An 18,470-nucleotide genomic window follows, 5' to 3' on the forward strand; every position below is an offset into this window, starting at 1 on the left:
CAGCTAATTGTTACTAGCTTACACAGTTACTGACAGTTAGCTGTGTGTCACCTTTATTCACATCACACGTAACTCTCTCGCACAAATGATTTTTGTCTGTTTTAGCTTGTCGTGCACACTAAATTAGCATTTTTGGTTAATGAAAAAAAGAGCTTTTTGAAAGCGCTTTTGAAGGTGGAGATTTTGTAAAACATAGCTTGTTTAGAATGAGCCTGAATCATGAACAGCACCTTGATTGTTTCTGTTGTCTTTGCTGTTAATAACATGTTTACAGCTTAATTTCACTTAATACTCACATTACAGAACACAGCAGATGCATCAAAATGCGCTGCCTTCAGTTTGTTCGAATCCTTCTGTTATTCAGAAGAAAACTTGTTAGTTCTCTTCTTGTGTTTTGATGTTTTTTGTGGGAGGTACGATCACCTGATACTGAGCTGGCCTGTTAATTTCAGTGTTTTTTAGTGGTTTTGCTTTTCTCTGTGAACAGGGATATTTTTTTAAAACCCAAACAAAAACCTGGATTCTTAAAAATATCCAATTTTTTGTGGACGTTCTAAAAAAACCCATTAGCCGGGATCCTTTTGGGCAGCACAACCCCAGTCAGGTCAGGCTGGTGACACTGGTTATGCTGATTGACCAGCTTATCTCTTGACCAACCGGATTTGCCATGTTTTTGTCTAAATTTGATGGTTTAACTGGTAAATTGACCATGATAGTTAATCAGTATGACTCTGATTAACTCCACTCTGTTTTGCTAGAATGACCATCATGACCATGCTAGTTGGTTTACTAGCATGACCAGCATGCCCAGATCGAAAATGCTGAACAAGCTGGTCCATTATTATAATCAAATGCTTTATCAAAATACTCAACTAGCTTTGTAAAAGTAGTCAGCAACTATAAACAGCCTTCAGACCACCTCAGTAAAATAGATAATGCTGATGGACCAGTTAGTCTGTCATATTCTAGTCAAAGCAAATACTATGCTGGTCATACTGTTTTTAACCAGTGTACCAGTATGCAATCATTTGCACGACTAGTTTTTCATTCACCTTGATCATTGAATATCAGCTTAGAGCATCAGAATCTGAAATCATCTGAAAAGCCAGTAGTTCTGCTGAACTTTCTCCCCTGACCACAGTACTGTCTTCCCTTCCTGTAACTGATCTCTCATTTTAAGCCCAGTGGCTCTTTTGTTTCACGCACTCTGCAAAAAATGATACCATATTGCGAGAAGTCATATTCAGCATCTGTATACAATATAATATTTCTCAGTATGAGTGTAGGAATGTTGTAAGATAACTTCAACTAATCAGAAAAGGTTGGGACTCTATAAAAGTCTTCTTTCACTTTCATTGACTTTTATTTGATTTTAGACAGTATGAACCCAATATATTTAATATTTTACCTGGTCAACTTCATTTTATTAATTAATACAATTATTAATTCTTGCCTTTTGGATCAGATTCACAATCCAAAAAATGTTGGGATGCAGTTTAGGGCTAGTAATGATGATCATGTAAATTCCCAGTAGTAAGTACTCACTGCAGTTTTTTTCTTGTCTGGATGTATCCTGTTTTTCTTGGTTCTTTTGGTCAGATACAGATGGTCTAGCTTTGGAGTTCTTAGTTGTCAAAGACACAGTTTTTAACCATTTATTCATATGTAAAACGCATACCACAAGACACCTGCTTTACTCAGATTCCCAGTAATAATGTAACTAGCTTGTTAATCTCGTCCCGTGTGTCATGACTACATTACACCAAACCAATCAATGACAAATGAACTAAATGTGATCTCTGATCCCTCAGATTACATTGCATGAAGAACCATAATTTAACAATAGCTGATGGAACCACATGGATCAAGATTACTTGAAAAACCTTTGTACTAAAAACTCTACAGTACAGAGTTACATACACTAATACCACTAAACCTTTACTAGGCAAAACAGAAACCTTGTGTTAACCATGTACAGAATGTGCATCTGGGATGGATCATCACTTAGTGGAAATGTTTATTTTGGTCAGACTAATCAGTATTCCAGATAATTTTGGAAATAATAAATATTGTAAGCTCTGGACAAAAGATGATGTCAGCAACAACAAAGACAATAAACACAATGGTCAGGATCCAAGTAATCTGAGGAAAGAATAATTGTGGTCATAGCCATATATTGTAGCATAACTTACTAATATCATTTTTGTGGCAGGCGTATAATGAAGTGACGTATAGTAGAAGCCTTATAAATTACTGTTGTTTAAAAGTGTGATCAAGCTTGGTAATACATTAGAAAACAAGGACAGAAAGAATTGACACAGACATATTCTCAGACCTCCACTTCTAAGCTTTTTTTAGATTAAATGTATAGAACCTCTTCCACACCATTCCTCTCCAGTCTTCTAAAGCTACCCTTCCTTCATTCTTGATTTGATAAAGCTAAGAATGTTTCAGGCCTCGGCTGCTCCTTCTCCGAGTCCAGCTACAGTATAAAGATTTAATGGACGTCCCCGACCGTTCAGGCACTTAAGGCTGGTGAAGAGGAGACTCTGGGTCGGGATCTGATGGTTCTGGCCGATGTTTCACCGCGGAGCGTGGAAAGCTTTCTGAGTGCCGGGGGCTGGTCTGTTCGCTGAGTGTGTAGAGTAGGTCTGTTGGAAATGTTCCTCAGGCCTCCAGAGCGGTGGCTGTGCTCAGGGTCACGCTGTTCTCTCTGAAGGAGAGGCTTTCTGTCTCTGGCTGGTTGCATGGTTACGGAATCAGCATGCCTTTTGTTGCCTGATTGCCTCACCAAGGTCCGTCCACGCTGTGCCAGCCGTTCATCTATCTTCTCCTCCATTCAGATCTCCTCCCTCTTCCTGTAGAGGCTTTCACTCAGCTGAGCTCTGACTGATGACAGCAGCCTTGATTTCCTGCCTCTTTATGCGCTGAGATGAATGAGCAGGAAGGGTCCATATCCTGACCACCTTAACATTTACGCTGAACCTATACGATGTATCAGAAGCGTTGGGACAGCTGATCGTTCGTTGTCAGTAGAGTTGCATGATGCACCAAACGTTCGATGCTTTTTCAATAATACGTCGCATGCTTTCAATATTGTATAAAGCCCAATTTTAATGGCTTCAAAGGAGTTCAATTAGTAGGTGCAATTTGATTCACTTTATACAAAAATATAATAAATCACACTGCGGCCGGTGTGGCAGGATTAAGGCAAACCTAGTATTCTACAGTGGCCCACTCATCTTTGCAGAATTGTTGTAAATCAGCCACAATGGAGGGTTTTTCGAGCATGAACTGCCTTTTTAAGGTCATGCCACAGCATCTCATCGGATTCATCTCAATTTGGATCATTGTCCTGCTGCAAAACCCAAGTTCATTTGAGCTTGAGGTCACCAACAGACAGATGGTCAGACATTCTCCTTCAGGATCTTTTGGTAGACAGCAGAATTCCTAGTTACATTTATTACAGCAAGTCTTCCAGTCCCTGACGCAGCAAAACAGCCCCAGACCATCACACTACCACTTTTGTTCTTTTTCTGGAATGCAGTGTTTCATTTACGCTGATGTACTGGGACACACACCTTCCAAAGAGTTCAACCTTTGTCTTATCGGTCCACAGAATGTTTTCCCAAAAGTCTTGGGGATCATCAAGATGTGTTCTGGAAAAATTGAGACGAGCTTTAATGTTCTTTTTGCTCAGCAGTGGTTTTTGTCTAGGAACTCTGCCATGTAGGCCATTTTTGCCCAGTCTGTTTCTAAAGGTGGAGGCATGAACACTGAAATGTTCATGAAATTAGTTTGATTGCCGAAACATTTAATTGTGACAAACATGCAAAAATCAGGAAATCAGGACGGGGCAAACACTTTTTCACACCACTGTAAAATAACAAATCAATTTGTAAATATTAATTGGACTCAGTTAAGCGATACACGCACATGCAAGCCAGCAGCGAGAAAGCAGCAGCACACATAGAATAACGACGGATAAAATAAAAAAAAATCCTTTTTTGTCAGCGGCTTGTGGACAAAAAGGGCTCAAAGAGTGAAGTCTGTGCATGTTTTGCTTACATCGCTAATAAAGATGGAACCCCAACCAACACCACAAACCCAGTTTTACAGATCTTTCTAGAGCACAGGAGCAAAAAACAAGAGCAACTTGGCTCAGCATTTGGTGGAGAGCTGAGAGAAGGAGAGGTTAGTGGAGTTAGTTAATTACACTCTGTAGCTTTTCTAAGATTTACTAGCGACTGCTAATCCAACTGTAGGTGGTCGATATGGGGTTACTATACCCCTTATCACAATAGTATAAATACTGGTTGTTAAGGTGTTGCTTGGTGGTTAAAAAGATGTCACTATATTATAGGTTTCAATTGCTAAGATGTTGATAGGTGATTAAAAAGGTGTCACTACAGTATATGCTAAGGTGTTGCTGTGTGGTTGATAAGGTGGCACTATAGTATAGATTTTGGTTGCTGAGATACTGTTAGGTGGATGATAAGGTGTCACTATAGTAAAGATTTTGGTTGCTGAGATACTGTTAGGTGGATGATGAGGTGTTACTATAGTGAAGATTTTGGTTGCTAAAGGTACTGTTTGGTGGATGAAAAGGTGTCACTATAGTTAAGAGTTTGGTTGCTGAGGTACTGTTAGGTGGATGATCACAAGACACTATAGTGTAGATGTTGGTTGCTAAGGTATTGCTAGGTAGTTGATAAGCTCTCACTGTAGTATAGATAATTATTGCTAAGGTATTGCTCGGTGGTTGATAAGGTGTCACTATAGTGTAGATGTTGGTTGCTAAGGTGTTGGTAGATGATTGATAAGGTGTCACTATAGTAAAGATTTGGGTTGCTAAAGTGTTGACAAGTGGTTTATAAGGGGTCATTGTAGTATAGCTATTGGTTGTTAAAGGTGTTGCTTAGTGGTTGATAAGGTGTCACTATAGTATAGGTTTTGATTGCTAAGGTGTTACTAGATGGTTGATAAGGTGTCACTATAGTATAGACATTGGTTGCTAAGGTGTTGCTAGATTGTTGATATGGTTTCATTATAGTATAGATATTGGTTACTAAAGTGTTGACAGGTGGTTGATAAGGTGTCACTATTGTATAGATTTTGGTTGCTAATGTATTGCTATGTTGCAAGTAAGCTGTTACTAGGTGGTTAATAAACTGTCACTATAGTATAGGTTTTGGTTGCTAAGGTGTTGCTAGGTGTTGCTCTCTCAGTATGTGTTTGTGTTCCTCTCTCTGCCTTTTTTTTTATAAAATGATGATTTACAGGATATTGTATATAATTTGTGGGTATCAGGGATCCTCTAATTAAATGCACGGGACAAACTGCACTTCCATGATAGGTGGGTCCTCGGCTACTAAGATAATTCCTGTGGTACAGGGGACATATACGAAGGTACTGCTAAGTGGTTGTTAAGGAGTTTCTGTAGGTGTGCTAGGTGGTTGCTAAGTTGTGGCTACATGGTTGCTTATATAGTATACTTTACTATAGTATATTTTAGTTGCTTGCTTACAGTAGATGTTGCTTTAGTAATTGCCTGTTCGCAGTCAGTGCAAATGTCAATGACAATAATATGTAATTTTGCTCAATAAATAAATTGAAATTTTTAAATTTAAAAAAGTAATTAGCTTCAGATTTGGGATTTTAGGTTAATTTCTGCAGAAATATAATGTATTGTACAGAATTCAACAGCGTTGTGTAAGTTCTGCATAAAATAGAGGAGTTTAGTTAATTTGTTTTCACATGCAGAGATAACAGTGTGGACATAACGAGCACTGCTGCTCGGCCTAATCACACCTACCACTATCAGGCTGTTCAACAGAGAGAGAGAGAGAGAGAGAGAGAGAGAAAGATAGTGTGAGAGAGAGAGAGAGTATTATTGCTGTATGCCTGTGTTTCTCGCCCACGCACTCCTCCAAAAAAAAACTAAAACTCCGTCTAAACACACTGTCGTTCACAATCACACACACACACTCGCACGCTCGCACGGCCTCGCCCGTCAACAGCCTCAACAAAACACTAAATATTCATTACAGGGCCATCTGAGACATTACACACACATATACACACATTCTCCCACAAAAGGCTCCAGCGTCGAGACTGGAGCAGTATTAGCATTAGCCGCTAACCGCAGTGCTAGCTCTTTTGCCGTTCAGAGGTGAGTATTTGGGGCTGTAGTGTGTGTGTTTAAAGTGTTAAAACAAGCTATGTGGGATGAACCACTAGCTGATATTTCCCTGGATCCTTAAAAATATCCTGTATATTTTTAGCCATTTTTTTCATGTTAAGTGTAATAGAACATACTGCAACTCAGCATGGAGTTGTAGAGGTTCCTGATGATGTCCTGAGGTAATCCATCCCATGCAGCTCAAATAGGTCATCTTCAGTGATCAGTCTTACAGACTTGGTGGAGACAACTAGCAAATCACAGATTTCACACATAGATTCACACACATGTCCAAAAGCCTGGTGTCATGCTGAGGGCTGCTATTTTGTACACTGTCAAATTATCTTTGTTTTTTATTAAGGCAATGTGACAGCCCAGCATTACGTTAATAAAGTCCTGCTACCAGTGGCCCATCATTTTTCGAATGCATACTCTGTCGCACTATTCCAGCAGGACGATGCTTGTCCACATAATGCTGCTTACCTTGAAGAGACATGGTTAATCATATCCCTGAATAAAAATGTGTGATATGCTATTGGACACACTATTGGACACAATACTCCAACTCCATGCTGAGACGGCTAGCATGTTGTGTCACACATGCTTTATACACTACTTCTGTGTGTATAGTCCAGTGAATATTGCCCAGTCTACATTTTTTATCATTGATTGTTCCTGGAAACTTTTATCTTCTTTCTGAATAGTATTACAGTCCAACACTTTCCTCTGGGTGCAACTATTTTGTTAAAGATGAATGTACAGAAGGTTCCTTCATTCTGCATACATGCGCACTATATAAATAATAGAATTTTTGTTGTTTATTTCTTGGTGAAGTTTATAAGTTTAGAATCTTTAGCTATGTGTTTGTGTGTCCTGTCCGGGTTCATAATCCGATCACGTCAAGAAAAGTTTTATATCATATTTTCTTTCTGTGGATGTTTAATATCAGCAGTTATTTTCTCTGAGTCCAATCTACTGTAACCCCGGCCTTAAAATAACTTCCTGCAGAGGATCTTTATCACGAGTTTAATTTGGGTCTCAGAACGAGGTTGCCTCGGGTTCTGATTTTCCCGCCTCACTGTTTTATAGTGAAGCCGGTTCTGATTCTCCTGACTCATCCTATCCCTCTCTTTCTCTCATCAGTTCCATCCAGACAGAAAACGATGACGATGAAGTGACAAATAAAACCTGGGTTCTGACCCCGAAGGTCTACGAGAGTGATGTCACACATATTCTAAACAGTCTACTAGATGGATATGACAACAAGCTGCGGCCGGACATAGGAGGTAGGTCTCCACTGATCTGTTGGGAATGTGGCCAGTTGTATCTGGAGTCTAACTGGTTGACCAACATCATTACCATAATGTTGGGTTGTCAATTTAACATAAATATTGACCATGTCGGCCTATTGTTCCTCATAAAAGGGTGATCTGTCTTACGCATTGCAATCCCATACTTCCTTTGAGAATAACTATTTTTGGGGAGTATGGATGGATGTATGGATGGATAAATAAATAGTTACTAGTATGAATGAGTATGAATGAGTATGGATAGGTATAGTAATCTAAATAAATTGATGATTATTGATAGGCATGATGAGTGCAAATGAGTACATATATAAAAATACAGGAATGGATGTGTATGAATGGGAATGATAGGTATGGATAAAGATAAGGATGCATATATGTAGAAATAGATACATGTATGGATAAATATGGATTAGTATGAATGGATACAGGGGTGTAAAAATGTTTTCACCCCTTTCATGATTTATTTTTTTGCATGTATGATCATCAAACTAATTTAAATATTAGTAAATGACAACACAAATAAACACAAAATGCTGTTTTTAAACGAAGATTTTTATTATTAAGAGAAAAAAAAAATCCAAACTTATATGGCCCTGTGTGTGAACGTGTTTTCTCCTCCCCAGTTAAAACACTACTGTGGTTTATCACACATAGTTCTATTTCTCTAGCCACACCCGGGCTTGATTACTGCCACACCTGTTCTCAATCAAGAAATCATTTAAATAGGACCTGCCTGACAAATTTAAGTGGACCAAAAGATCCTTAAAAGCTACACATCATGCCGAGATCCAAAGAAATTCAGTGGAAAGTGGAAACGTGGAAAGTGGAAACGTGGAATATTGGCGAACATTCCCAGGAGTGTCTAGCCGACCAAAATTACCCCAAGAGTGCAGCGACGACTCATCCAAGAGGTCACAAAAGACCCCACAATAACGTTCAAAGAACTGCAGGCCTCACTTGCCTCCTTTAAGGTCAGTGTTCATGACTCCACTATAAGAAAGAGACATGGCAAAAATGGCCTATAAGATGAAAAGCACTACCGTTCGGCCCAATTTAGCCAGAAAACATCTTGATAATCCCCAACATTTTTGGGAATATACTCTGTGGACTGATGAGACAAACGTTCCAAAAAAAGAAAATTTTGAAAGTCTGTGTCCCATTACATCTCCCATTACACCAGAAAAAGAACATCATACCTACAGTAAAACATGGTGGTGGTAGTGTGATGGCCTGGGGCTGTGATTGTGGTGATATACATGCAAAAAATGCAAAAATAAGGGGTCAAACACTTTTTCACACCACTGTATTTGCATAAATGGACACAGGTGTTTATGGATATGAATGGGCTATGGTATAGATATGGATGAGTATGAATTGGTATAGGTACACTACAGTGCCAAAAGTATTCATTCAGCCATCCAAATCATTGAACAATCATTAGTTCTAATCATTTCCATGGCCACAAATTTTTCAAACCAAGCAAAACCAACCAACCTGCTTCTACAAACATTAGTGAAACTCTTATGAGTACATTGAATTCCAGCGTGGTTCACTGTAGGATACCACCTACCTACTAATATATTTAACTGGAAACTACAGCAACTCTCAGTGTGAAATAACAGAGTGTGGCCAGCTTATGCTGAAGCACATAGAGTGCAGAGGTCATCAACTTTCTCTAGATTTAATCACTTTAGACCTCCAAACTTCATTTTGCCTTTCAGATTAGCTCAAGATCAGTGTATAGAGAGCTTCATAGAATAGGTTTCCGTTGCCATTTCTCACATAAACAAATGCAGTGCAGGCGAGTGGATACTTTTGGCAGTATGGTGAATCTATGGATGGTTTCATGTATAGATAAATTGATAGGTATAGATATATGGATCTGTATGTATGAAAAAATCGTATTGAAAATGGATGGGTATAGACAGTATGGTAGGTATTTAGGGTGCGGATGTGAGTGGATTGGTTTGGATTTGAATAGGTTTAATACACTGCATGTGTTCATTGATCTTGACAGATAACACCATGATCCTGTGACCAGATCCTTGAGGAAATCTAATACAGGATGCATCATAATTCTAGAGAAGCTGCAGGACTTTAAAGTGTTAGTGCTGGAAGTGAAGATGGTGGCATAATCTGGTGCGAGTCGATTGTGTGCCTCATTCAATATTTATGGATTTACAAGTAGAGCTTCAAGTGCAGGCGGAGATTGGTCGCTAGAACCGCAGTCCACAGAGAGCGAGCTGGAGCCTCCAGAAAGCAACAAGAAGAGAAGGAGTTTGCATGACACACTTTATTTTCTAGTGTATTTCATCTCTGAAAAAAACTGCGGGAATTCTGCTTCCACTGCTCTGTATCCTAAACAATCTGCTGTCAGAGCTGGAGCATGTAAAATCACTTGCCTGGTCATGCAGTGCAGGTGGATCTGTGGACTGGGTGTACTTTTAACCTCGTCCTCATTCCATTTTTCATTCCTTGTTTTACTGCAGCCATGAAGGTGCACAAGCTCAGGGTTCTGTACCTTAGTTTTATTGTTGAACTGATCACAGTAATCATTCTGAAAATAACTGGTAATCAAATAATCTGTACTATGATAGTTGATGTGGTGATCTGGGCAAAGTATGCATCGATCTTATATTAAAATCAATATCAGTCCCAATATTAGTTATATAAGTTAGCTGAACTAGATATTAATTAATTAGTGTACAACAAGACTTACCCAAACCATTGTAGTGTCCTCAACCTGTCATCAACTACACACTAAGAAAAGTAAGTACAGATTTGTACTTAAAAGAGTACAAAGCTTGTCGCTGGGGCTGTACCTTATATTGAAGTACAAAAAAGTACCTTTCAGTGAAAGTCTTTTTTGTACCCATGTTTTTTGTGCCAGTAAAGATTATAAAGATTATAAACGTTATCATCAACTAAAAATGGCTCAAAAACTTGATGATCGAAAATTGTCTGGCTTTCAAATAAAAAATGTGCAATTTAAATATATATTGTTAATTAGTACAGTGATAAAGAATACAGAATGTGCCTTTTGTCTGGTTAAATGGTACAAATCTGTACTTATTGCTGTTAGGAATGACTTTGTACTTCAGAGGGAACAAATCTGACTCTCTAAAGACCAATAATGTACCTTTGAGGGTACAATTATAAAGAGTGTACCTTTGAGTACAAAAAAGTACTCGTCTCACACCTCTGTTCTTTAGAGTGTATTAGTAAGCAAACTAGCTTAGAAAAACTACTACCATCACGACTAACCTGCTCCAAAACAGCCAAAGACGCTATTCTTGGCATAATAACACAAGTTCCTTCTCTTCTTGCTGCAGATTTACCCTAGCTAATTTGTCTTTAACTGTCAGCAAGTAATACAGCTCAGAAAAATAGAAGCAGCAATGCTAAAGTAGCAATGCAGCAGTAGTGGTGCTGGATGATGGTAGCAGCAAGCACACTAAGAACAGGGTGCTAATGAAGTTCTGAAGATTTCTACAGATTGAGCTCAGGTTAATATTAATATCAATAGTAGAGCATCTAAATTAGGACCAGTTGACTTTTTTCAAAAACAAAAGTCCTTCAGGGTTCTACATTTGACCCCCTATTTGCTTTTAGTGTTGATTTAATTTGATCATAATAAACAGTCTTAAAATAATTCAGTTTATCATAAGCATTGATGTGGTGATCTTATCCCTAGCTTTGCATTCCCCATACTTTTCGAATAATGTTGGAGGAGGCTGAAATCTGGTCCAGTTGCGTTGCTAATGCTGCAAATGTGATGCTAACACTGTGGTAGTAATATTAGCTAAGGCTAAGGCCATGATAGCAATGCTAATACCACAGTATCGATGCTGAGTGAGGCCTGCAGTTGATGCAGTATCTATGCTAAGAGCATGGTAGCAATGCTAACAGCATGGATGCCAAAAATTTGCACATATACATATAAAATACAGGCAATTTTTAAAGATACCTCTGGTGAATGGGTTTTGTTTTTTAGCCCACATTTGTTTTAGTGTGAAGTAGACTTTATCACAATAAACAAAACATAGTTAATGTGGCAATCTGAGCCCAAGATTCTTTTTATTCACTGTACCACTCCATCCACAAACCCAGCTCCCCTTTCAGGACGGTAAGTGCAGTCCCATGCATATATCAGCGGAAATAGTGTGAGGAGATGCATATATATATATATAGTCTACGCTTGACTGGGTCTAAAGCAGTGTGAAGCTGAGGGGAATGGACTGGAGAGGCATGGCAAAGCTCAGCCATCGCTCTGACAACAAGCTGTCCAGACTAGCTGCCATATTACCACTGACATCCTCCACAGAATCACAGCGAGGCGGGCAGCTCATTCAGGAGGGTGTCAGAGTATTTATGGGATATGCTGTCTGACCCACTAACCTGCCAGGGATGGCCACAGCTTTACTGGAATAAGCTGAACTGTGTGGATTGTGTATTGTATTGGGCACAATACAATTTTTAAACATTGGTAGGTATAGTACTGGTACTGGTATGAATATGCAAGGTTGAGTGTTGGGTATAATATGGTATAGGTAGGTTTGAATGGATGGTTAGTTATATATATATATATATATATATATATATATATATATATATATATATATATATATATATATATATATATGGATGTGTAATGGCTACAGATACTGTTGGAGTTGGCATGGATGGATACATATCTATATATGGGTATAGATAAGTGAAGATGGGCATGGTACTTTATGGGAATGAATGTGTATGGCGAGTATGGGTGGGTAAGGGTATATATATGTATGTGTATGGATATGGATGTGTATGTATGGGCATGGTATTGATGGTAAGGGGTAGGTACAGTATGTAGGGTGTGGGTGTGTGTGGATATGGATGGGTATGAATAGGCTTTGACTGGGTATAGATGGCATGGCTACTGGAAAATGGATATGGATGTGTGCATGGTATAGATATTGGGCATATATATATTTTGTCTCTGGCAAATATATCTTGATAAATGAGAAACATTGACTATTGCCTAAGCTCTCATTGCAATGACAGTTATAATATATATATGTAGTAGGGCTGCACAATATATTTCAGGATTGGTATCGCAATGTACACATGCACAATTGCAATATTAACATCATGATGTTGGATCATTGACGTCTATCAGTTTCTTACTATATTGCAATACACACCTTCTCATTCAATATTTTTATTTATTTATATTCCCTACATTGTAAATTAATACTGAAGTCATCCAGATTAAAAGTGATAACCAACCAAAATTACTGACTTGCGGTTAACTTGTGGTTTCTGAGACTGGTAACTCTGATGAACTTATCCTGTGCAACAGAGGTATCTCTTGCTCTTCCTTTCCTGGGGTGGTCCTGATGGGAGCCCGTTCCATTATAACATTTTTGATGCAACTGCACTTGATACTTAAAAAAAAAATAAAATCTTTACTTAGTTAATTAGTTTTTGTCATAGTATGAATTGGAACATTATTCAAATAGGGCTATTCACTGTATACCTGTAACTCTACCTCTTCACAACTTTACAACTGATGCTCTCAAACACATTAAGAGACAAGAAATTCAAGTAATTAACTCTTAACAAGTTCAGCACAGCTGTTAACTGAAAACCAGTCCTGCTGACTCTACCTTCAAAATCTGACTGAGAAAATACAGCCAAGATGTGTAAAGCTGTCATGTTAGCAAGATGTGCTGCTTTGTAGAATCTAAAATATAAAATATATTCCAGTTGGTTTAACACTTTTATGTTTAATAAATAATATATAATAATATAAAACATTTTTTTTTTCATATTTTGGATGAATCTACAATACAGCAAATTTTAAGGTGTTTTCAAACTTTTGAGAATATAGATGGTTATAAATAATTCTGAATTGAATGAATGAGTGTTGGTATGAATGAATATAGTTTTAGAAGAGTATGAAGATTACTAATATGATTGTGTGTATAAACTAATTTCTAAAGAAGAAACATCAAATTAATGTTCAGGAAATATGTTTTAATTATGAATGTTTTGTTGTCCTGATATTATTTGACACTCTTCCTCTCTTTTTGTTGTTACAGTCCAGCCCACTGTGATCACGACAGACATGTTTGTGAACAGTATTGGCCCAGTAAATGCCATCAACATGGTAAGTGATTTTCCAGAGGAACCTCTGAAACCTAATGCTGTTCTATTAATGTCTGTTAGAGTTTTATTAGAATTTATACACATTTTCTGTTAAAGAATAGAAACACTATGATATGTTAATGATACAGTAAAAAAAAAAAATAATGTTATGCAGTAAGATTGACATGGGATGTTTGAGGAGTCCCTCAGGGCTCTATCTTGGGATGGCTTTAGTTTCAGTGTTCTCTGTGTTCACTAGGCTTCCTCCGTGACTCATGGTGGGCTAATTGAGACTTGACTCGTATAATCTGCTCAGAAGATGCTTGCTTCTATTTTGGAGACAGAGCACAGGAAATAAGCTGCTGATATAAATAGAGCACAATAGGAGTAGTAAGATTAGTGGAGTGAATTCCCTGCAGTGTTTACCGTCGCTCTGCTGGTCATGAGAAAATGACAGGCCTTTCTTATTAGGCTGTTGAGTCACTGTTATTTGCAGTGTGGGGGTACTGATTGCGACAGTCATTTTAATAGCCATACTGTAGTTATGTAATGATTAGGTCCAGAGCTGACCATAATATTTGATCTATGAAATAATGTTATGATTTAACTGCAAATCACAGTTAAAAAAATATTAATATTAACATTTTAAGCATGGTATGGTAAAAATGTAGCTGTGGTTTTCAGCTTGTTTTAATTATAAATTAAACTTTTAGCAAGACTTTTTTAAAACCCACACAATGCACCTACAGTTCCAGATTTTATTAAAAAGAAATACTAAAATATATTATAACGTATACTAAGCTAATATCCAACTTTAACAAGATATATGATACCAGTCAACGTGGACACACCTTCTCATTCAGTGTTTTTCTTTATTTCTTTATTTAATTGATTTTCTACATTAGTATATTAATATTTAAAAAATAAAAAAGAATTATGTAGTAAACAAAACCTGATAAACTGAGATTGAGGTGATTTGAGGTGATTTATTGGGATGAGCTGGAGCTTCACAGAGTGAAGGAAAGAAAAGCAGCAACTATTGTTCAGCACCTCCAGGAACTCCTTTAAGATGCTGAGAAAACTACTCCAGGCGACTCTCCCTCATGAAGACACTGAGATTAAAATCTCACCAAGAGTGTGCAGATCTGTCCTTAAAGATAAATGTGGTACTTTTAGAAGAATCTAAAATATAAGATATATTCTGGTTTGTTTAACACTTTTTGTTTACATAAAAAATCAGCATGTGTTCCTGTATAGCTTTAAATTCCTTAATATTAAATTCACAATGTAAAAAAACATAAAAGCACAAAAAAAAGAAAACAGAAGAGGTGTGTCCAAAGGTTTGACTGTTACTGTATTTTGTATTTATTTTAATACAGTTTAATTCCGATATGGATATAAACAGTATGAAAGCCACCACCTGTGGTGTTTATTGTTTTTGCCAGCTTGAATGCAGTTTATTGGTGGCAGTGCCTTGTACTTAACATCAGTCCATAACTGATGCTGTCAATAGTGAATATCTCTTACATCTCTTGGCCAATTGAAAGTTTGATATACCTTTATTCACCTAAAATAGTCTTATATGTCTTAATTTGAGATGCAAATATTACCAACATTTAATTTGTGAACAAAAGTTTACTTTTGCTGAGTAGTTGAAGACAAATAACTTTATATAAAGGGTCAGTTTTGCTGGTTGATATATGTGTAGCATGTCTTTTCAATGCCATATATCATCATACGAGACCATAGTTATATCCGCATATTAAAGACCTGCCTTCCATCATTAAAAATGCAGAGAGCCCAAAATACTGTAAACAGAATGTCAGATTATCAATTTAACTACATATTTTAAATAAGTTATAAAATCTGACAAAAAACTCAGACACAATTTGTAGAGTTTGGCTCCATAATGCACAAATATTGGTACAGTAGCTTGGTACAGCTACTGCGGTTATGCAGATCAACTTATGGATCCTCCTCCACTCACAGTGTTATCAATCATCAAGCTGACACATTGAATGCATTTCATTTTCCTTAGATACTAGATGTCGTAGCTGAGAATGATGTCACACTTGAGTTGACTGCATTTAAGTTAAACATTAAGATCTCAGCTATCGGTGTCAGCATTGTCCCAGGTTAGCAGTATTTTACACAAATGGAAGTTAAACATGCATTCTATTTGCCAAAATGAATGGGCTTTTTAAAGCTTGCCTCTATTACATTCTATAGTAAATAAATATATTCAGAACCCTGTATGTTTTATTCTGTGTACATTTTCCTACTGAACATCACTGGATCCTCTGAATTGTGAGATTGTGTTTAACCGTTGTAATAAGAGTAGGGGTGGGCGATATGGCTCTTAAATAATATCACGATATTTCATGGTGTTTTCACGATAACGATACTTTTAGCGATATGACAGAACACTTAATTAGAAGAATTATTTAGAATTTTATTATTGCATGCAATATGATATGGCTAACTGAGATATTTAATGAAATGATTTTATCAGATTTGTAACAGAAGTCAATGATCCAGAATGTCATGATACTAATAATAATGCACTCTAAATATATCCATATATCCAGGATTAAAGTAAAATAAATGATACTGGACAGATATCTCTAGTAGATATATAATGGTTAGTTAGAACAGTGTGAATTTTTCTTTTGCTAAAACGGCAAAAAAGTAGAACCCTGATGTGATGATTAGGTTATTGGGGGGGGGGGGGGGGTTGGTTATATGGCCTGATATTTCAGGATATAATATCGTTCACAATATTCGACATTTTTGGCAATATTATCACGTAGGATATGATATGGCACACCCCTAAATAAGAGTAATGCTAGCTTTAAGCTAATGTAGCACACTGAACTGACGTGGGGGGACTCGATTTGGCGCAGCACCAGCGAACTCCAGTCATATGTATACAGCATATTAAAGACCAGCTGATCCAACTAATCATTTAACTTGGCAGACAGCCAGTGTCATATCTCCACCAGCTTGCTCGCGTTCTCTGCCGCTGTGCTGTGACGTCAGTTCAGTTTAGCTAAAAGCTAAAAATTATCTCATAATTCAAAGAATCCAGTGATGTTCAGGAGAAAAATGTACACAAAATATAACGTACAGTGTTCTGATTATATATGTTTACCACAGATTGTGGTAGAGGTGAGTTTTTGAAAAGCCCATTCATTTTGACCATAGACATCCCCAAATATGGGCATAAAAAAACATGTGCTCCTTGTTATGGTATGTGAATCTTTTCTGTACAATACTCTGTTCCTCAATTATGAAGCTCAGAACAGTGGCCTGTACTAGCTGCTGCCAATCAATGCCAAGTGTAAGGAGACATGAGTCATATGTGGGCATAACATGCAGCAGAGTTGGTTTGATCTCAGTTCCGACCTCCCAGAGCTATGATACCAGATCCTGCACTCGTTTCCTAACGTGTATAATAATATTCTAATATTCGGGCTAACACAGGTGGACTGTGGTATTGAAATGTGATGATGTAAGCAGATATGCAATTTTAAACCACATCCCAGAGGCATGGCATTCACAGTACCATCCATTAGCTCCTTCATCTTCCTCGGATTTATGAATTCACAAAGAGGACAGGGACATGCCGTGCCGGTCCTCGCTGCTGCGAGTCTTTTGATGTGAGCGCCTTTGTATGCGAGTGCCATCCCCAGAGATTTTCTCAGCCTCCTCCGAGCTACTGCTGTACCTACTGACGGGCTGAGAGTACACACTGGACCTCAAACCTCTTCCTCCTGCTTGGCACAAGGTTTTAGACTCTGTGCAAATCTGTTATGCCACCAACTGAGAACAGTTGGGTCTGATTGTGCAATTCAGGCTTGTGCACAGCTTTGTATTTAATGAAACTGCTTCAGGTTACATTTAGCAAAAGCAAAAACAGTAATAAAAGTTGGAAAAATATCAAGGGCACATTTTATAATTAGAAATAAAAGTGCAGGTTGCAACTTAAATTGTCCAATTGTAGCAAACAATTCTAGTGTATTCTGTTACTTATTTTGAATTAATTTATAATGTGCAACTGTGGTTTAGTTTAACCCTTGTGTGGAGTTCGGGTCTACCTAACCATTTATATTACATACAGTATGTTTGGCCAAGGGCTAATAAACATTGCTTCATTTGTAAATTTGAAACTAAACACATTTTCTACTCATATCTTGAGTTTAATGAGTTTAATATCTTGAGTTTCTTTTACATTTTATTAAAAAACTAATTAAAAAAAGAGTAGCACTTTTTGAAAGAAATGTAACATAAGAAAGGTAAAGGGCAAATATTAACCATGTAAGCTGTTTATATTGCTTGCAATTTAGGTGAAGCAAGCATGTGTAAAGCATTTTAATGTAAAATTGCTTAATTTTGCTGAATTAAATACAAGTAACAAAGTAAACGAGTAACAAAAATATGAACACCACACAAGGGTTAATAGGTTCTCAACAAGGGGGCAGAGGTAGAACTTATCTTATCTTCTTTATCTTCAGTGCATTCCATTCAACAATAAGGAGTGGAATAAATCCACCAGTGAATCCCCACAACAATATTATTGTTCCTTGCACAGTTTTGGTACAATTGCTCTTATATACCACATGCATTGCTGGTGGCAGGGATTTCTATAAGCTGCGCAGGGCCTGTGTTTACATTTTTACCTGTGCTAAAGTGAACACTGCCCACTGATAATTCACTGAAACATTTAGATGAGAATAACAGAGCAGAGCTGGATAGACAGAGCCTACAACACCATACAACACATGACAACACCATAGTTGCAACCACTTAGCAATATTTAGCAACCAATTAAAAAAGCTAAAAAAAAT

The 18,470-nt window shown here is 37.4% G+C and overlaps 1 protein-coding gene across 2 annotated transcripts in view; it reads left to right on the top strand.

Annotated features, from left to right (window-relative positions):
* The window catches only part of gabrg2 (gamma-aminobutyric acid type A receptor subunit gamma2), a 97,692-nt gene that overhangs the window by 22,591 nt on the left and 56,631 nt on the right, over positions 1–18,470 (top strand). For both annotated transcript variants that reach the window (XM_022676372.2, XM_022676373.2), the window contains exons 2-3: positions 7,325–7,467; positions 13,578–13,645. In XM_022676372.2, the coding sequence (XP_022532093.1) occupies positions 7,325–7,467; positions 13,578–13,645 (211 nt within the window). The remainder of the gene's footprint in view (positions 1–7,324; positions 7,468–13,577; positions 13,646–18,470) is intronic.

This window comes from Astyanax mexicanus, chromosome 17, assembly GCF_023375975.1.
Source record: "Astyanax mexicanus isolate ESR-SI-001 chromosome 17, AstMex3_surface, whole genome shotgun sequence".
Classification (NCBI taxonomy): domain Eukaryota; kingdom Metazoa; phylum Chordata; class Actinopteri; order Characiformes; family Acestrorhamphidae; genus Astyanax; species Astyanax mexicanus.